At 34.8% G+C, this 21,452-nt stretch overlaps 1 protein-coding gene across 4 annotated transcripts in view; it reads left to right on the top strand.

Annotated features, from left to right (window-relative positions):
* Positions 1 to 21,452, top strand: part of CNOT2 (CCR4-NOT transcription complex subunit 2) — a 108,037-nt gene that overhangs the window by 28,803 nt on the left and 57,782 nt on the right. For all 4 annotated transcript variants that reach the window (XM_074402559.1, XM_003927792.4, XM_074402558.1 and 1 more), the window contains exon 2: positions 6,911 to 7,053. In XM_074402559.1, the coding sequence (XP_074258660.1) occupies positions 7,006 to 7,053 (48 nt within the window). In that variant the 5' untranslated portion in view covers positions 6,911 to 7,005. The remainder of the gene's footprint in view (positions 1 to 6,910; positions 7,054 to 21,452) is intronic.

The raw sequence follows: 21,452 nt of genomic DNA, 5'->3' as shown, positions 1-21,452 counted from the left end.
CAAAGAAAAAGTTTGTTCTGCATCAGACTATCAAAGGGAAATAAATGCACATTTATGTTTTAAAAGTATTTGATTTGGCAGGAACCAACTTTTAAAATTAACCTTTTGGTTGCTAGTCCTTTTTGACCTAGACAAGATGCTTCTGCTGCAGTCCTTGTAAGGAAAATGATGTTTTCATAAAATTAAAGTTAGTGAAGGATTTGGTATTTTGTGTGTGTGTGTGTGGTTCATTTATTCAGTAAAATCTATCTGTTATTTGCTTATAGCCATTACTGGAAAAAAAATCTATTATGTGTCACTTATTGTAGGTAATTGTGATAACAGTGATAATAAGCTTAATAGACAAGGTTCTTCTGCTTAAGGAACTCAGACAGAAAACAAATGAGATCAAAATTCAGACAGTTGGGTGTTAATTGAAGGCCTTTCTGAAAAGAGATCATCAAGCAGACATGTTTTCAAGAACCAGTTTGGCATTTGGAGATTTGGGGTAAGATCATTGAAAAGGAGTAGCAAATGTAAAGGCCCTAAATTGAGAACTAACTGGATGTGTTTGAGAAACGCGAGAAAAGGCAATATGGCTAGTACTTACTGAGATACCTTTTCTTACCTATCATAAATAATGACTGTATTGCTTATACTCTTAGTTCCCTTGCTTCTCTCATGCTTCTTAATACTCACGAGTTTTGGTTACGTCTACTTCTACCTATACTGTTCCTGTATCCCTGTACTTGTGTTGTGACTGGAGAACACCAACCTCCCATGGGTCCTTAGTGCTAGTTGACAATTCTACCTACTGTCATTCCTCTAATCCCTTCACTCTCCCTTTCTTAGAAGACCTTTTCCTCCCTACTCAGACCTGTAGCTTTTTCTCTCGTATTCTTAATGCTCACCTGACAACCTCAGTTCGTATTTTACTAGGAAAACAGAAGCAACTGAATGAGAACTTCCATAGCTTGTATTACTATGGCCTGCCTGAATCTATTCCTATTTACTATCTTACTTTTTTCTGTTCCTATTGATGATATATCTTTGTGCCTATCTAAGGCCACTCTTTCTTATTAATGCCATCCACATCTGCTCAAAGTCATCACTCCAGTAATTTCTCTACCCCATCTTGTATCATCAACATTTCTCTCTGTGCATAATTTTTCCTGTCATTAAAAAAATTTTTTTTCTCAATGCTGTGTTTTTTTCCAGCTCTTCCCATTTTTCACTTTTATGGCAAAACATCTTGAAAACGATGTCTGTACTTTGTCTCCAGTTTCTCTCTTCCTGTTCTCTTGTGAATCCAGTCTAGTTAATGCATTTATTTCTACTGTTTCACCAAAACTGTTCTTGTGAAGATTACCAGATAGGTGATCTCCATGCTGCTAAATCCAAAGAGTATTTCTCATTTTTTTTTTTAAATCAACAGCATTTTGAAACAGTTTATTACATTTTTCTTTGAACCACTTATTCCAGTTAACTTTTAGGATGTCTACCATACTCTTCTTTGGTTTTCATCTCCCTCACTGGCTGCTTTTTCTCTAAACCATGAGCTAGACCACACAGATATATTATTTTCATTTATAATATGAGGAAATTAAGTCTCACAGAAGCTAAGCAATGTGTGTAAATATATGTACATTTCAGGCAGCAAGAAGACTAGAAAGAGCCCCTATTGTCTGTATTTCAGACCCCAATTTTATTTAAGCTCAGATCAAATGAAGAGCTTTTAATTTTCAAACCTATGGTTCAGAAATTTTTGAACTTTTGTTGTTTAAGTTCAGCAGGATTCCCTTTATGGTATTCCCTTCATTTAAGACTTTTAAGCTTCAGTAGAAGAAAATTTCTATGTCTCGAAATGGTGGGCATTTTAGATAGACCTGATTTTCTACTTATAGTAAATTCTGTGTATCAGATGCCTAGAATCCTCCTTGGCATATGGGTAAGAAAACTATACAGTTGTGTTAAAAGTAATACCACTATAGAAAATAGAAGACACATACAACATTGTTATAAAACATTAAATTATGACATCCAAAGAGCAAATTTATTTCAATAGAATATTAAGTTGCATTTGTTTTTCTTTGTAGATAAAGGCACTTTTTCATTTTACATGTTAATTACAGATTTGTGAAACCTATATTACTAAAATACTCAGAGAAATTGTTTTTAAATTAATATGGCAATTTTCCCAGACCATGTATGATATTCTTGAGTTTTATTTTTATTTCACTGAAATTTTTAAGTTTTATTCATTTTTATTTCATCTGCCCATCAACTCAGAATTTTAAAAACATCCATGTGATAAAACAAAAAGTTAGTTCTTAAGGGCAAGGAAATAATTTTGTGACTACAGTTCTGCCTATTAAGAAAGCATTGCTTGATACAAGTTCTAGAATTTGAGGAATCCTGATTTTAAAGATAGTAGCTAAGTGCATTTTCTGCACATATTATTGAGCTCCAGTGAAATTGATCACATCTTATAGTTTGTCCTAATTAATAGCCACCCTAGAATATAATGTCTTTTGTTTAAAAAAACAAAAACAAAAAAAGCCTGTTCAGCTGGTTCAGCTGTCTTAACCTGACCAAATTCATGTTTTAACTTTGAGTGTAGTAATGACTACTAGATTACAGATATTTTAGATACTATTTTCACCCTCCAAAATATTTAGGCGTTGTTTAAATACTTTTGAGTAATGAAGTGGAGTGAGGGGAAAACTCATGGGAAAAGTTTGTTAAAAAGTTTAAGTAAAGGAAAAGTTAATCTGGATACATTTTTAAACATTCATCTAAGTCATTTTATTTTATAGCTTAGGGAACTAAGGCCTGAGAGAAGTAATTGATCTATTTTTTGTCTTTGTAATTTTGCGTTTTCCATAATGTCATATTAATGGAATTGTTCAGCATGTGGCCTTTGAGGTCTGGTGTCTTTCCTGTAGCAAAAATGCACTTAAGATTCATCCATCTTGCATGAATTAACAGCTGGCTCCTTTTTGTTGTTGATACTGTTCTGTTGTGTAGATAATCTGTTTATCCATTCACCTGCTAAAGGACATCACATCTTCACTGGAATGAAGTACGTCTTCATACATGTACTGGTTTTGGTGTGAACCTATTTTCAGTCCATACTGGTAGATACTTAGAGGCATAGTTGCTGAGTTGTGTGGTAAGCTTGTGTTTACCTTTATAAGAAACTGCCTAACCTTATTCTAATATGGCTGTATTTAACGTTCACTTTTGAAAGATATTTTAGCTGGGCTTAGAATTCTTTGTTGATAGTTTTCTTTTTCTTTTCTATGCTTTAAATATATGGAACCACTCTCTTGATTTGCATCGTTTCTGATGAGAAGTCTGATGTCATTCCTACCTTTGTTCCTCTGTGTTTTTCCCCCTGCTTTAAGATTCTTATTTATTGCCGTTTTGTAGCAATTTTACTCTGAAATGTTACGATCATGTGGTTTTGTTGTTGTTATTCTCTTTTGAGGTTGTTAAATTTGAATCTGTGAGTTTATAGTTCTCATGAAATAAAAAAATCAGTTCCGGTTTCCCCTCCTTGTGCTTCAGTCTCAAAACTCTACAGGCAGTGAGCTAGCTGGGTGTACTGTATTTGTTCCTTTTTCTTGATGATCTCTGTCCTGAGATACTGTTGTCTGATGTCTGGAAACCTTTGTTTCATATATTTTATGTAATTTTCTGGTTATTTAAGGTAGAAGGGTAAACATAGCCTCTTTTTTCATTCTGAAAGACATCCTTGCCTTATAGAAAATTTCATGGTCGTTTTGCAAATATTAGTCTTTTCTGAATTCTTGAATTTTTGTCATACTTAGTGGGAAAAAAGTGTATAAATCTTAATAAATTTTGGCACCTAGAGTGCATGCTCTCTCTCATGCTTGTTCCTTTGCACATACTGTGTCTGTCTTTGACTTATTGTACATCTTTTCATTTCCAATATAAAGGTTATCAAGTGATTGCTGAATATTTTTGTTTAATATAATACAGTGAAGATAGTGGTGACAAATGTTAACTTCTCATGTTTATTTGGAAGAAAATATAGGGCCTTAAGTCACTTTTGTCTTTTGTTAAAAGGAGTTAATGATTCTTAGTTCAGTATAGAATATTAGCTCCCATATTGATTAGAGTACATAGTGGCTATGGATTGAAACTCCAGGCCATGAAATATTTCCAGTTATCCCCAGAAGGACAAACAAAGCAAATAATAAACAGATTTTGCCTTTATATGAAAATCCATAATTCTTTAAAGTGAACTTGTATCTGGTAAATTTTTACAGATTAAATATGTAAAAATTATTACTTAGCATATAAAATTCAGTCCTTATTATCTTTTGTGTATAATTAGATTGTGTTAAAGATGTATACAGCATTAGGATATTGAAAGTTATCTTACGTGATTATAGATTTCTAACATTCTTTTGCTGAAATTAATATAATTGGAAGGTAATTCGTAGACCCTAAATATTATTTAAGAAGGAAAACATTTTATTCTATAAGTACTGAACTGAAATTTTGCATTATTATCTACTAAATTCAGAGTCACCATGTATATATTAATGTAATAAGGCAAGTAGTACTTTAAAATTTAATATTATACAACACTAATATTGAAACAGGGTTAATACTTAGGGGATGCATAATAAAATAATCTTGCTCTCTTTTTGTGATAATTGTGAAAATTTGAGTTGGAGCCAAATGCGCATCATATAACATTCCTGAATATCCAATTCACTTGGTAACTTTTCCTTATGAATAACCTCATTGCTTGCTAAATGATAAAGATTACATTTATAGTAGTAAGTATGCTTTTAAAACTTTACTCCTGTGTTATTTTTGAAAGAGAAATACTTAATTCCAAAGGTACTTACAAATATGGTAATGAATAATTACAGGTTTGTCACAGAGCCTGACATTTTGAAGTATTTCAGCTAAATGTACACTGTAAGGTAATCACACAAGTAAAAATACAGCTCCCGCTACCTTTGTGAACAAACATAAAAGAGGAGCCAGAAGACAGGTTTTTGTCACATGGGTTCTTTTTAAAACTTAAATTTAGTAATACTAATTTTTAATGATTTGTTTTTTTAAAAGAAAAACATGTTCTGCCCGTGTAAAAAGATTGCTTTTTAGAGATACTCCATATATATATATGTTCATGTGTGTTTGTTGGTTTTAATAATACTGATTCACTCATCTTGTAAATTACAGATTAGTTGTTATCTCCTCACAAAATGTTTGTCGACATTAAATAATTGCTGTGAATTTGAATATAATCTTTAGTGGCTGGCAAGATTATTAGTTCAGTAGGTATACATACTACTTCCTAGGGGCAATGTTTAACAAAATTTAGGTAAGAGATACCTGTACTGAGGGCCGGGCGCGGTGGCTCAAGCCTGTAATCCCAGCACTTTGGGAGGCCGAGGTGGGTGGATCACGAGGTCGAGAGATCGAGACCAACCTGGTCAACATGGTGAAACCCCGTCTCTACTAAAAATACAAAAAATTAGCTGGGCATGGTGGCGCATGCCTGTAATCCCAGCTACTCAGGAGGCTGAGGCAGGAGAATTGCCTGAACCCAGGAGGCGGAGGTTGCGGTGAGCCGAGATCGCGCCATTGCACTCCAGCCTGGGTAACAAGAGCGAAACTCCGTCTCAAAAAAAAAAAAAAAAGAGATACCTATATTGAAAATGTATACTTACAAAAATGTATACTTAGAAATTCTTTGTAGACTCACTTTTGAATATTTGAACTCTCATTTTCAATATTCATTTTAAAGATAGCATTTCTTGTGACTGTCACCTCAGCTTCAGTGGTTTTTTTTGGTGGGGGATGGGAGGTGGTACCTCGGGTGCATAGCAACTAGTCATTTTGGACTTACTTATCTCTCTGCAGTTTAAGAAATGAGCCCCGTTATTTTCTCCCCAATGTAAAAAATTGAATTTCCTGTTGGAGTATGCATGAAATTGGAGGACTGAAAGACAAAAGCATTAATGAAGTTAACATTTTTTGCTCTTCTTTTTGGAGTGAAGTTTAATCGAATATTGAGTTAGGTTTGCGTCTCTTAATCATGTTAAGCATGTATGTTGCGGGCCGGGCACGGTGGCTCACACCTGTAATCCCAGCACTTTGGGAGGCCAAGGCGGGTGGATCACAAGGTCAAGAGATCGAGACCATCCTGGTCAACATGGTGAAACCCCGTCTCTACTAAAAATACAAAAAATTAGCTGGGCATGGTGGCACGTGCCTGTTATCCCAGCTACTCAGGAGGCTGAGGCAGGAGAATTGCCTGAACCCAGGAGGCGGAGGTTGCGGTGAGCCGAGATCACACCATTGCACTCCAGCCTGGGTAACAAGAGCGAAACTCCGTCTCCAAAAAAAATACATATATGTGTGTATATATATATATGTTGCATTTCCGTTTGTTGCATGGGAATAATCCTACACAGAATGAATCAGAAGCTGTGTGAATAACTTATATTTCTATGTATCACCATATAAGCATTTGGAGGGGAAGGATTTGTAGTTGATTGAATCTGAATTTTATATTTTTGAGATAACTGCAGGAGATTCATGTAAAAGAAAAAATATGTCTGTTGTGGAAGGGGTAGACTTTTTTGTCCACTTCATTTTTATTCACTGTAAATTTATCCCTTGTATGTGATGTCTGGCAGACAGTCTTAATTGAAGAAAGTAGAAGTGGGAAGGAAGAATTTTTCATATTTAATAATTTCTGTTGCAAATAAAGTATGTTTGCCAGTCTAGCCCAGGAAAATGGTTAAGAGGAAGACTGGTTAGAGTATAGAACAATTACTTTTTGTTTTTTGTTTTCTGTGTATCATATTGAATATTTTTGCTGCTGTTGATGTATTTACATGTTAGTAATTTTGACGGCTTTTGGATAATTCCACTCTAGAGGGAGAACTGGTGGGCGGTCCTTCCTGTGACACGACCCTTGAGTGACAGTTCTATTTGATTGCCTCCGGTACTGTGAGGAAAGGACACGACTCTATGGTGAGGACTGATGGACATACATTATCTGAGAAAAGAAACTACCAGGTAAGACCAATCTTTTTTCTTTTTTTCTTTATTAGTCTTACAGCTACATTGAAACTGTTTAAATGTGTTACATACAATTGGAAGCACCAAATTGGATACACCTCAATTTGAAAATTTGGGTTTATAATTTTAAATTATGTACTGCATTTGATAGTTGAAATAGTTGGAAACACTTTACAAAATAAAGCATATTCATAATACATACTACTTTAGTGTCAAATCAGGTTTTCTGAGATACTTGTCAAAACTTAGATTATATGATAAACAATTTATGATTTCATGGCGGGATTCAGAGCTGGTAAAATCAAAGGCATTGATTGCATTTATCTGTATTATTCCTGGAAGACTAAACCTGAAGTCTTGTGCTGTGTTTTGGATAACAAAGTATATATATGAAAATGTAGACAAAATTGAATAGAGTATAGAAGAAATAAAAATGAGAAACCTAGGGTGCTCAGAGACCCAAATTGTACTGAATTTGTTGATAGTTTGCTGTCCTTAAAGTGCTGGATTCTTGCCGGGCGCCGTGGCTCAAGCCTGTAATCCCAGCACTTTGGGAGGCCGAGGCGGGTGGATCACGAGGTCAAGAGATCGAGACCATCCTGGTTAACATGGTGAAACCCCGTCTCTACTAAAAATACAAAAAATTAGCTGGGCATGGTGGCACGTGCCTGTAATCCCAGCTACTCAGGAGGCTGAGGCAGGAGAATTGCCTGAACCCAGGAGGCAGAGGTTGCGGTGAGCCGAGAGCGCGCCATTGCCCTCCAGCCTGGGCAACAAGAGCGAAACTCCGTCTCAAAAAAAAAAAAATGCTGGATTCTTGTTTTCTCATTAAATAAGGTGGTTAATAATTTCCATTCCTTAATCATTGTGTGGGAATGCTGAAAGAATAGTTGAAATACAACATTTCTATTTCTGAGCTTTAAAAAGAAGGTGAATTTTAAAGATTGTGTTATTAAACAGTGACTTGAAGAAAACAAACACATTTGAATTTAACTTTTTAAAGGAAATATTTTTTATTCATTTGATAGTGATTTGTTAATCACATTTATTTAGTGATCCAGAATACAGAATACTTTAAAGCTTGAGTAGAAATAAACTTTTAGACTTCTTGCATAGATATGTGTCCAACCTCCCAACCTCCCACGCTCCCTTTTGCTCATCAGTTAATTCTCTCGAGGTTGCAAAGGCAACTGGTGTGATAGTAGCAGCTTTGGTTAACTATTTATTTGCTAACCATTTGTTTTAGCCCAGTAATCTTTTCTTCCCTCAAATTGGAAAAGTGTGCGGTGGAGCAAATTGTAAATTACGTCTTTTTGGTGTACAGTACAACAGAGAACCTTTGATTATAAGATCTAGGTTCTGGTGTAGGCACTGTTCCTAATTAAAAATAATGTCATATCTAACCTTTCTAGAGTTTCTCCTAACTTAGTATCTAAAATTTCTTGCCAGATCTTTATAATTTTAATAAGCCAGAAAAAAAACTGAGGCTATCCTGAATCAGTTTTCTCTGTAACCTTTCTTCTGAGCTGTCCTCATAGACTTGACCAATGTAGGCTGCTAATTATTTGTACTCAGGTACAAATAATGAGCAGGCTATATTGGTCAGTAGCTCCTGCTTCCCAACCACTTCCAATGACCTTGACTTAAACAAGATTTTAATTGGTCACACTTCTTGGACTTCTGCATCTTTTGGTAGGTTCTACCAAATTATTTTAAGAATTTTGTGATTCTGAATTATGTGGCTTTTCAGTGCTCATAATCCAGTTTGCAAAGTGTGAATGTAGAATTTTTATGTGATTATACACTATAGTTAATTTGTTTCATGGAACCATATTAATATAGAATCCCAAAATTTATACTTAAGAAAGAAAGCAGAATTATGTTTTGCACATGAAGAGATTTGCTTATTTTTGCTCATTCTACACTAAAAGTACTCCATTATTCCAGTCACATTATTTACAAATAACCCAGGTTTTTGAGCATACCTAGAAAACACATTTTTGTTTAGGGTTTTGCAGCCTCAAAATATTTTTCCTTTTCTCTCTTCATTTATGGATACATAATTGTACATATTTATGGGGTAGGTATATGTGGTATTTTGTTACATGTGTAGAATGTGCGTATAAAAATTATGGGAAATTCAAAGGAATGTTCGTCACGAAAGTACCAATTGTATTTGTACTGGTAGTAAGTACTAAGAGTTTTTATATTCTTACTGTAGTCATCATCATACAAAACAAAATTCTCTTTCTATACATGCACTTCTCAGAGCAGGATTTGAAAATAAAATAATTTTACAATCTAGCTTTAAACAGCTGTTTCCAAGGATACTTCAATATGCATTTAGCATCACTAAGTAAAAACAAAAGAGAAAAGGGACAGAGAAGGATAAATTCTAATGTTCTGTAGCAGAGTAGGGTGACTGTAGTTAACAAGATATTGTATATTTCAGAATAGCTAGAAGAGAGGACTTAAATGTTCTGAATTGATGGAAAATTATTTTGGATTCTTAAAAGTTCTATTTTGGAGGAAATTTATTTTTCATGGATAAAGTAGTATTTCTTTGTGTCTATGCTTATAGCCATTTTCATTTATTCCTGAAGGCTTTTGCTTTTGGGAGGCACTTAATGTTTTATATTTATTTGAACATCCTGTTAATAGGCCAATATTCCAGAGTTTAACTAGAATTTTTGTAACATTTTTCCAGGTCTCATCTCCTTACAGACCTGATTAAATAAAGCCTTAGGAATTTAGTTTAGGAAGGTGCCTTCCCTCAGCTCCGTGCTAAAGATAGTGACTTTAAATGGGCATGGTTTGAAGTATTGATTTTTATGGTGGTATCTACTTTGTGTGTTTTCTTTCTTAAGGTAAATTTAAGCCCAGTGAGGTATTTGGAATTTGAATACAGTAGTTGAAGTTTATTTGCAGAGATAGACGGGCATATTATTTCAGATAAAAAAAAAAGTATATGGCTCATGATTCATTTTTGGATTGTCAATCTTTTTTCAAGGAAATGCAACTTCAGATTTTATAAGCATTTTCTTATCTTCCTCTAATTTAGGCTGACTTACCCTACCTCTGAACATGCACAAATATAAACCTCTTAATTACCAGTTTAACTAATCAGTAGCTTTCCCTTTTTTATGTAATGTATTCAAGCTTCTAAATATTACATACAGTCTTTTCACATTCTGGCCTCCTTACATACATTTACCTTTCCAGTATCTCTCCTGTTACTCTTTGTAGTGGATTTTACCATTTAGTAATACAAAACTGCTTTTAATCTCCCAACCATGCAGTTTTATCCCCAGAGAGTTTACTTATATTGGTTGTTTTTATGTAATGCCTCACCTTTCTTCATGTGATTGAAGAATTAAGTGTCAGTTTTTCCAGATACTGGAGCCCTATGGTGGGCTCAATGGTCCTTTCCCTTTCTTTCATAGCCTTTCTATTTCTAGTTTAGTGTTTACCATAATACATTGTAGTTGTGTTTATTTGTCCTTGTCTTCCTGTAGACTTGTGTTGTCCAATGCCATAGGCACTAGTTACAATTAGCTGTTTAAATTTAAACTCATTTAAATTAAATAAAAGTTCATCGGTCACATTAGCCACATTTCAGATGCTCAGTGGCTACAGGCTGCTAATGGCTGCTATACCAAACAGTGCAAATACAGAACATTTCCAACATTGCAAAAAATCTTATTAGATAGTACTGCTGTATCTAAAAAGCTCCTTGAAAACTGGGACTGTATCTATTTTAGTACTGCCAATACCTAGCGTGTTGCCTGGTATGTAGATAGGTGTTTAATGCATGTTGTTGTAATAAAATTAAACAAAAGAGTGAAAGAAGGGAAAGGAAGAAATGGAAAGTGTACTGGGTAACGTACCAGTGTAAGTGGTATGAGAAAATAGAGGTATTTGCAAGATTTTTAGATGTTACTTTGAATGGAACTTTTCAGTATGAGGTCATTGGTCACATCATATGCTAGCTAATTTAGCTCATTATCTACAAACTGGATGTAATGCATCCTAGTCCATATGTTTCTAAAGAATGATTCATAATCTAAATCAGGTGTCCCCAGACTTTTTACTGGCCAGGGGGCCAGTTCACTGTCCCTCAGACCGTTGGAGGGCCGCCACATACTGTGCTCCTCTCACTGAAGACCAATGAAAGAGGTGCCCCTTCCTGAAGTGCTGCGGGGTGGGGGTGGGGCCGGATAAATGGCCTCAGGGGGCCACATGCAGGCCGTAGTTTGGGGGATGCCTGATCTAAATCATTGTATTTTTGTGGAATATAGTATGTCAGAGAACTTTAACAGTGATTGTATTGCCATTTCCTTCCCCAGCATTAACTATCTTACTTACTTTTTATTAACTTTAAAAATCACAAATGCTCGTTACAAAAATGTTGAAGAAAAATATGGAATATAAAATACATTGTGAAAGTTTGTCTTGACAGCTTTACTCTTAACAGGTTGTTGTGTACCTTTTCAGATCTTTCCTCATGACTACATAGTGTATATGTGATTCATTGTCTTTGTTTTTAACAAATGTGGATTTTTCTGTGTTGTGCTTAATGGAGTTGTTTCTGCTTCCCATTCTTTCCTCTGCCCTCTGCCTCAGAAGTAATCACTAGTTTTAATTTTGTGTTTCATTTTTTATATTTTTATAATTTTATTGCATATCTGTGTTTCAGTATATTGAGATACATCTTTTTTATGTATGTGTGGCAATTTTTTTGGAAAGTAGTGCCCCTTATTTTATTTTGAGTCGGAAGAATCACAGTGAATTTCCACCCACTCAAGACCCTAAACAGTTTCCTAGAATTAGCTAAAGCACTCAACGCCTACTTTACAATTTCTGCATAATACAAAGTATTTCTGCATAATACAAAGTATTTAAAATACAAGCTACTTAATATAAGCAGAAACAAATGAACCAGTAAGTATATTTCCATTTAGTATGTACTGTATGCAGATCATAATTTTTCTTTTATACTGTAATAAAATTATAAGTAAGCATTTAAGTATATATAAGTAGCACATTATTTAACATTTTTATCTCTCTGAAGTCAGGATGCATCTTATAGCTGATAATGATGACTTAGAGTCATAGTTGTGACAAACAGTACCAGCACCAGAGCATCTTACAATCTATGATATGTGGTATGTTAAAGATATATAATGAATATAAAAAACACTTAGTAAAGTAAAATAATAGCTGAGTGTAGTGATAATGCACCTGTATTCCTAGCTACTGGAGAGGCTGAGGTGGAAGATGGCTTGAGCCCCAGAATTTGAGGAAGCAGTGAGCTATCATCACACCACTGCACTCCAGACTGTGGCAGAGCAAGACCCTGTCAGTCAGTTGGTCAGTTGATCAGTCGATTGATGGATTGATAGCTAGGTGGAATTTTATTAAATTAATATTTAACAATTGAAATTTGTCAGATCTGGTGCCCAGAGAAGAAAAATAGAGTTTTCCAGTTATTGCTGCTTGGTTTTGGGTGAAGATGAATAAGAGTGATCTAATGAAAGAATGAGTTTAAAAAAAAAAAAAGCCTGAATCCAATGAATTGGTTCAATTTTCTCTTCTTTGCTCTTGAAAGTCTTGAAACCAGATGGCTGTGACATGTTATCACTAGCCAGAGATAAAGTAAAGGGGTAGAAACTACTCACATGAACTACTTTTTATGTGCCTTTCACTGCATTTATACAGCTGCTTAAGATGAAATTGCTCTTAATAATTTCATTTTTGATTGTGAAAGTTCTGTTCATATCATGATCTTGTGATCAGCAACTGAAATCATTTTGACTGCATCATCTAATTTTTTTTTTTTTTGAGACAGGGTCTCACTCTGTCGCCCAGGCTGGAGTACAGTGGCACCATTTCCACTCACTGCAACCTCTGCCACCCGGATTCAAGCAATTTTTGTGCCTCAGCCTCCCAAGTAGTTAGAACTACCTACATGCACCACCACGTCCTGCTTATTTTTGTATTTTTCTGTAGAGACAGGGTTTCACCATTTTGGCCACACATTGTTGAACTTCTGACCTCAGGTGATCTGCCTACCTTAACTTCCCCAAAGTGTTGGGATTACAGGCATGAGCCACTGTGCCTGGCCTAATCTAAATTTTTTAAAATAAAATTTGACCTTTTGTTTCTGGCATTCGTGGCTTTTTTGTCCTCTTTCTCAGGCCAACCAGTCAAATCAAGTTTAATGAATTCCCAAGTTCCTTATTGGTTGGCTCATTGCTATGTGTGATGCTAAGTGTAAACCCTTCTTTGAATTCATTATACATTCTGATACTTCTTTTATTAACATCTGAAATGGTCAAATAAGGTGACATTTGTTTTCCAAAAAGTTAAGTTTCACCAAGACACTGGTTTATAGCACCTTAGTGAATTGGTAATTTTTTCATAGTGCCGTTGGGCTAAAAGAAACTCTGCTAAGTAAGTAATTAGGTCCAAATCATTCACATGATTATCCGATAGATAGTGCTGTATTTCCTAAGAAGATATCATCTAGTGGCACCCCTGTTTGTTCTCTCTCGTGTTCCTTTTGGCAACTTATGCCTTTACATATGAAATACAAAGTGTTCTCTTTCAGAAAAATACTTTATGTTTAAGAGGTTTGTCTTACGCATATGAAATGTGTACTCATTAAATAAAAAAATAAAACATTAATGCAGATATTTCTGTGAATCAGAAAATACAGAAGCAAGCAAAGTTATCTTTTAACATATAACTTTAGGTCTTGCTTGGAGTCTAGGATAATAGCACTGATGGTGGCAGGTTAGTTTTTGTTTTGTTTTTTTTTTTTTGTAATCTTTCTGAATTTCCATATAAAAATAGAATCAGCTAGACAGCAAAACTAAAACTCGTGAAAACATTTATAACAAAACTTGTTGACAGTGTCCCCATGAACACAAAAATACAAGCAGGTGAGAACTAAGAAAAAGACTTAACAGTTGCCAGTTTTTATGCATAAAGAAGAGACATATTGGGATGTCTGATGGACACAGTAGAAGTACCCAGAGTAGTCAACAGATATTCACTGGTAAATACAATTAGCCAGTTTGAAATTGGGATAGTTTTTGTCTACTTCGTAAGTTGAGTGTAAGGGATCCAGGGTAAGGCTAAAGTGATTGGAGCAGCTTAGCTCTGTGACCTCCTGAGAGTGACCCACCAGTGTGTCCTTCTAGGATTCCACTGAGGAGAGGAATTAATACTGAGCAGGAAAGGGACAACAGAAACATGGGAGAGGGGAACAGAACCAGGAAATCTCAGTAAATGAGCCATCATATTTTCAAACACTACTTGAAAATAACAGAAGAGAGACCGGGCGTGGTGGCTTACCCTGTAATCCCAGCACTTTCAGAGGCCGAGGTGGGCAGATCACAAGGTCAAGAGATCGAGACTGTCCTGGCCAACATGGTGAAACCTCGTCTCTACTAAAAATACAAAAATTAGCCAGGTGTGGTGGCATGTGCCTGTGGTCCCAGATACTCAGGAGGCTGAGGCAGAAGAATCGTTTGAACCCAGGAAGTGGAGGTTGCAGTGAGCTGAGATTGCGCCACTGTATTCCATCCAACCTGGTGACAGAGCAAGACTCCATCTCAGAAAAAAGAAAGAAAATAATAGAACTTTATGAAATTAGAGAAGTTTATCTGAAGAAAGCAGTATTCTAAAAATTCGGGAAGATTAAATTCATAAGAGGTCTTCTAGAAATATGTTTGGGAGTGTTTATACCCATTTTGAGCCCCATCAGCAGTCCTTATCTTCATCTGACATTTGATAATTTCATAATTAAAATTTTTTGCCATCTATTGAGGTTGTGTTTGAGATATATTTGTTCTTCATAGCCTTTTAAAAAAGATTTTTTGTTGCCGGGCGCGGTGGCTCAAGCCTATAATCCCAGCACTTTGGGAGACTGAGGCGGGTGGATCACGAGGTCAAGAGATCGAGACCATCCTGCTCAACATGGTGAAACCCCGTCTCTACTAAAAATACAAAAAAAAATTAGCTGGGCATGGTGGCGCGTGCCTGTAATCCCAGCTACTCAGGAGGCTGAGGCAGGAGAATTGCCTGAACCCAGGAGGCGGAGGTTGCGGTGAGCCGAGATCGCGCCATTGCACTCCAGCCTGGGTAACAAGAGCGAAACTCCATCTCAAAAAAAAAAGAAAAAAAAAAAAAGGATTTTTTTGTTTCATCTTCCATGTTTAATCTACCTGAAATTAATTTTTGTACATTGTGTTAGGAGTACACTCCTTTTCCCTGCACCTAAATTACCATATTTGCATTGTGCACAAATTTGTTCTTCCCTTATTAACTAGAAGTTTCTTTATATGCATCGGTTCTTTATGCCTCTGTTACTTAGATGTCTTTATGCCTGTACCAATACCATGTTATCTTAAATACTAAAGCTTTGTGTTAAATCTTCATGTTTGTCTGTCAGCCTTTTTCTTCATAAGAGTCTTGACTTGGCCTTTTGCTGTATGACAAATTTAGAATGTTCATGAAAATGCTCCCCTCCAACAACAACAAAAAGGTATTGAGTTTTTAAGTGGAACTGCATTGACTTTAATTTTCTTTGGAGAAGAATTGATAAGTTTATGATGTTTTTCCTAACCCTGAATTTATATATTGAGTTCCTTATGTATTTTCTCTCAAAGTTTTCTATTTTTTTTTCATAGGGACTTCAGTCTGGTTTATGACTAAGTACTTCTGTTGCTTTTCTTAGTTGTAAATTTAAAAAATAGCTTTAGGTGTCATTGAAATACAGTTGACTTTTAAAGTAGATTTTTGTATCTTATCAAAGTTGCTAAACGCTTTAATTTTTGTAATTTATCTGTAGGCTTTTTGGGGGGTTCGTATAAGTAAACACATCATTTGGAAATGATAGTTTTGAAATTGTCACCAGTTTTGAAGTTGTTGTCATTAAATAATGTTTGATACAGGATTTTTTAAATAGGTAGATACACTTTATCAGGGTAAATAAACTGTTCATAATGCTACCTTATATATGTTTTCCTCTGTGGCATCTTTTTTCTTCTTAAGATTGTTTACTGTGTGCCTTTTCCCCTTATTTGGTCAGACTTACTAGTGATTTGTCAGTTTTAATAGGAGTCAAATTTTAGCCTTTTAAATTTATTTCTGAAATTTAATTTTGTTTTTTATTCGTCAGTGCTCTTTAATGCCTTTTTCCACTTCTTGGGTTTGTTACACTGTTCTTTAATCTTCTGTTTTTAATTTTCCAGGTAATTAACTTACCAGGTTTGTCTACTTATCTTTTTCTTGCTGATTTCTCATGTAATTCCGTTTTGGTTCAAGAATGTGGCCCATATATACAATTATTTGTTTATGTGTTTGAACAAAATGTGTATTAACCAAATTGGCAGGTGTGTTGCTTTCTCTCTAGTAGATCATTTGTTAATCTTATGATGTATATCTTATGTATTCATATAATCATTTATCCCTTTGTTTAGATCTAGATTCCAATGCCTTATTTTTTAATTATTTTATTCATTTTTGTGTTTAGCATGTGATAAATCCAACAATTGGAAATTGCCGCAGATTTTACTAATGTTTTCGTTTCTGCTGGCTCTCATTTACTGTGCCTTGTTTCCTTGTGTGTGTATTAAGCTATCATTTCATGTTTCTTAGAACTCTGGGAATTCGTTGAGGGCTAAGTAGAAGGGGATATTTCTCCCAAGGTGATTTTCACTTGTTTTTGCTAAGCGCCTAAGGTACTATTAATCCAGAACCAATAACAAAATATTAACTTGAGGTTGTAGTCCACACAGGTAATGTGAATTCATGCTCGTCTGTGGCTATACATTTTAAGAGCATTCCTTCACCATTTTTTGCTTACCATAAATACCAGGAACAGCAAGATTTTTTGCTGTCCTCCTTACAAAGGGGTTATTACAGTTATGGTGTAGCCTTTTAAGGTACCTAATTATAAAAAGATTTTTTAAATGGCTTCTTATTTGGAGATACAGGCTTGTGGCTTCTCTGGAATTCTAGCTTTTACTCTTGTCGAAGGGTGCTGAATTTCCCTTTCTCCCTTTCAGGTTCAGCTGTACAATTAAAAATACAACCTCTGTTAGTGTTTACTTTGTTCATTGCTATATCCTCACCTGAGAATAATGTCTAGCATGTAGTAAGCACTGTTGATTGGTTAAGTTAATATTTTATGGAGCAATTTTAGTTGTTATTGAGTGGAGCATTTTGGGTTCTTAGTAGTCTGTTGCACTACCAAACAACATCTGTTTTAATTCTTTAGATCTCAGCTTGAAATCTTACTTCCTAAGGAAAATATTTTCTGCTTAGACTTCTGTTATATTTTCTCATTGTTCATGGGAATTTTAGGGGTAGTGGTAATGTTATTTTTGCCTTTTGTGCATAATTGAATAGGTTTGTGGGTTCTTTTCTTCCCATCTTTTCCTTTCTACTTGTTATCCCTTTCTTCTCTCCCTTTCCTTTTTTTATTCCCTCCCTTGCCCTGCTTTCTTTATTTTCTTGCTCACTTCTCTTCCTTTTTCTTCCTTCCCTTCTTTTTTCATATATTTTTTTTCTACCTGAAGGATTAAATTATTTTTCTGGTAGTGATGAATTCTTTTAGGTTTGTTTGAAAAGTCTTTATTTCACCTTTATTTCAAATAAATTTTCACTGAGTGTGAATTTCAAAGTTGACAGGTTTTTTGCTTTTAGAATTGTTTAAATGGTGCTTCGCTATCTCTTCTAAAAAAAGTCTACTGTCATTCTTATCTTTAGTCTTTTGTATATAATGTACCTTTTTCTCTCTGGCTAAAACACAGATTTTTAGATTTGTTACTTAATTTTACGCAGCTTGTTTATGGTCTGTGTTGGTTTAATTTTTTTCATGAGTCTTATGTTTGGAATTTGTTGAGCTTCTTGAATGTGTATGTTTATACAAATTTAGGAATTTTTTTCATCCATTATTTATTTGAATTTATTTTCTGTCTTCACTGTCCTTTGGGGACTCCAATTACATGTATATTGCATTGCCTGGAGTTGTCCCGTAGCTTACTGATGCTTTGTTCATTTTTTTTTCTTTTTTTTCCTTACCATATTTTAGTTAGGATCGTTTTTACTTCTGTGTTTTTAAGTTTGCTAATCTTTTCTTCAGTATGCCAATTACTCTGTCTTCTTTTACCTATAAAATATAACTCTTTGAGTATCGTTGTCTACTAATTATATTACTCATTTTTACTAATAGAGACTTTCTGTTTCTGTTCAGTGTTGTTGTTTTTTTTTTCCTCCCCATTATCTGTTCTCTTTTACTGCTTCTTTGCATGGCTAGTGATTTTTGCTTGGATGCCAATCTTTGGAAACTTTATCTTATTGAGTACTATGTAATATTTTTATTTCTGTTAATATTCTTTAGATTTCTCGTGGTTGCAGTTAAGTTACTTGTAATAGAAGCCGTTTGATCCTTTTGAGACATCCCCCCCTTTTTAAGGTCTTGTTTAACAGAACCACAGTAGCCTTTAGTTGAGGGTTAATTTTCCTCCAACTACTTAAGCAGTTCTTTTTTGAATTATGTGAACTATGTTTTTCTACTCTGGGTAGTAAGAATGTAAGTGTTACCCAGCCCTGTCTGAACCCTGGGGATTGTTTTCTCTTTATTTCAGTTGACTCTTTTTTTCTTTTTTTCTTTTAGGCTTCTGGTAGTTTTCTTACATGCATGTGATAGTCAGTACTTAGCTGAAGACTCAGAGGGACCCTCTGTACATCTCCAGAGCTCTTTCTCTGTGCTGTTGTCTCTCATCTAGTACCCTAGCCTATTCATTCTGGTTGCTTTTAAATACCCAGACTCTCTCTTCTACTTCCTCAATTCACAAAGATTGCTGAGATCCACCAACCTGGAATCCCTCTCTCTTATTGCAGATTGAAAAGTTTTTCAGTCTTAAAAGCAAGGGTAGTTGTGTCCTCACTGGTTGTTTCTCTTGTCTCAAGGATTATTGTCCTGCACGGCCTGATACCCTCTGTCTAAAATCCATTGTTTAATATATTCTGTCCATTTTCAAGTTGTTTTAGGTGAGTTAATGCCACAACTAATACTACCACTACTGTATCTTAGTTGGAAGTGAAAGTCTTAAGATTTCATTTTTTAAAAATTTTTTCATATTAAAAAATTTTTAGACAAGGTCTCACTATGTTGCCCAGGTTTGTCTTAAATTCCTGGTCCCAAATGATCCTCCCTCCTCAGCCTCTCGAGATGCTGGGATTATAGGTATTGGAGCCACTGCACCCTTATTTCATTTTTTAAAATTGTATTTTGGTTGAGAAGATGAATGAAAACCATTCCTGATAAGGAGAAAGCTTTCATGTCAGTATTCAGACAACATTTGAATGCCGTCTTTCTGCTGTTTAAAATACTGAATGGTGTGCAATATAAATGAATCTCAGACCTTTTCTCAGCACTTAAGGTCATTTAGAAAAAAATGTAAAACAGTACAGGTAAGTAAAGGAATTCCAGTTCTTATGTAGAATTGTCATAGCAGTGATTCAATTTAACTTAAAACAAAAGTTGAACTGTTTCCCTTGAAGTTCCTGATTCCCTTAAGATTCCCTAGAATCCAGTAGGCCCATAGATACAGTCAGTGGTCATTCATTTTCTCAGCTGTGAAGTAAAAATTTTACTAATTGGCATTTCTCACTTTAAAAAAATCTGTCTTGTAAAACACAAAATAGTATATTATCTCTGTGTTGTTTTATCTGGATCAGTAAATTAAAGAATATCATAAATGTGCTAGTGAAAATAGAAGATGTTTTCACAAAAATAGAAGAGGCCCTTATTAGGGCCAGAAATGCTAAGGGCACAAATTTTACACCTATTCTTTTCTACTAAGGCACTTAAAGGGACTGTGATAAAGCTAAAACAAACGTGGTTGGCAGAGTGAAGAGCCTTTAGTTTGAGCTGTAGTTTTCACCTTCTACCTGAATCACTTGGGTTGATTTATGTAAAGTCTTTGACACTGTGTTAGTAGTTAAGTGTGAAATCTTTAAAAGATGATTGGTTTGCTTTGTTAAAGCATTTCCATTAAATAGAGAAGGAAAATAGAAAATTACTATTAAAACATCACAGTAACAGGTACTGCAAGTAATATTCATGTGTGAATGCTACAATGTGTGGACAGAAATGTAAAGACAGAGAGGTATTTGCGTGTTCTCACAGTATTTCTCCAAAAAATTTCTTATTTAAGAGAAAACTAGTAGTTTACAGTGGAGAAAACTTGGAGGTGTACCACTTTAACCATGATCAAGGTTAAATTCACCTGTAGTAAGACATATTAACATCATATGCACTCATATATTGGAATATATGCATCATATATGAGGCACTTGAGAAGACTACATTTACTCTGGTGATGTGGCTTTTAGAATGCATAACTTCAATCTAATTATGAGAAAACATCTGACAAACCCAAATTGTGGGACATTCTGCAGTGTATATGACATAACATCAGTATTGTGAAAGATGAGGAAAGACTGGGATAAGTCTCAGATCGGAGAAGACTAAGGAAATGTAAAATTACATGTAAGGGGTTGGAGGACAAAGTATTGTAATTTTAAGTAGACAAGGAATTCCTTACTGAGATGACTCCCTACCTGAAATAGGAAGCCATCTGGATGTCTAGAGGAAGAGCATTCCTGGAGGATAAGAAATACAAGGGCCTGGAGACAGGAGTATGTCCAATGTGTTTGAGGAACAGCAAAGAGGCTAGTATGGCAGGAGCACATGAAGTGAGGGGAGAATGCTAACAGAGGAGATGAGAGAGAACAGAGAGTAAGGTCATGAAGGCCTTGGAGGCCTTGGTAATGGTGCAGGAGTCCATTGTAAATGTGTTTCACCTCTATTCCCTTTGATTTCTGATGTTTTTTTATTCTGAACATCAAGAGGATAAAATATATAACAGTGTAAAATGTAATATTTAACATCATAGCACTGTGTGCAGTAGATGCTTACTCAATGATTATTGAATTAGTGTACATGGTAAGATGTTTAGAAGCATTTTAAAGATCATAATGTTCCTTTGCTAAAGGAATACTTTTCATTTTTCATTAGTTTCTGTAACATAAAGTAGGATTCTGATACCTCTTTATATTTTTAAAATGTAAAGGTTTTAAAATAATTTGTCACCTTCAATAATAATCTATTTATGCTATTGAATAGATGAATGTCTTAAATAAGCTGTATTTTTTATTTTAGTATTTATAAGAGTCCATTTTTCTCTGAATAATAACTCACTTTTTATATTTTCAAGTAAGGACTCACATTTCTGTAAAAGTAAATAGATTTCATATCTTGTTTAAATCCTTTATTCAGATTGTTTTGTTTTAAAATCTTAAAATCTTTCTCTTTA

This window comes from Saimiri boliviensis, chromosome 7 (genome assembly GCF_048565385.1).
Source record: "Saimiri boliviensis isolate mSaiBol1 chromosome 7, mSaiBol1.pri, whole genome shotgun sequence".
NCBI lineage: Eukaryota > Metazoa > Chordata > Mammalia > Primates > Cebidae > Saimiri > Saimiri boliviensis.
The sequence above is the reverse complement of the archived record's forward strand: the minus strand, read 5'-3'. Positions and strand labels throughout refer to the sequence as shown.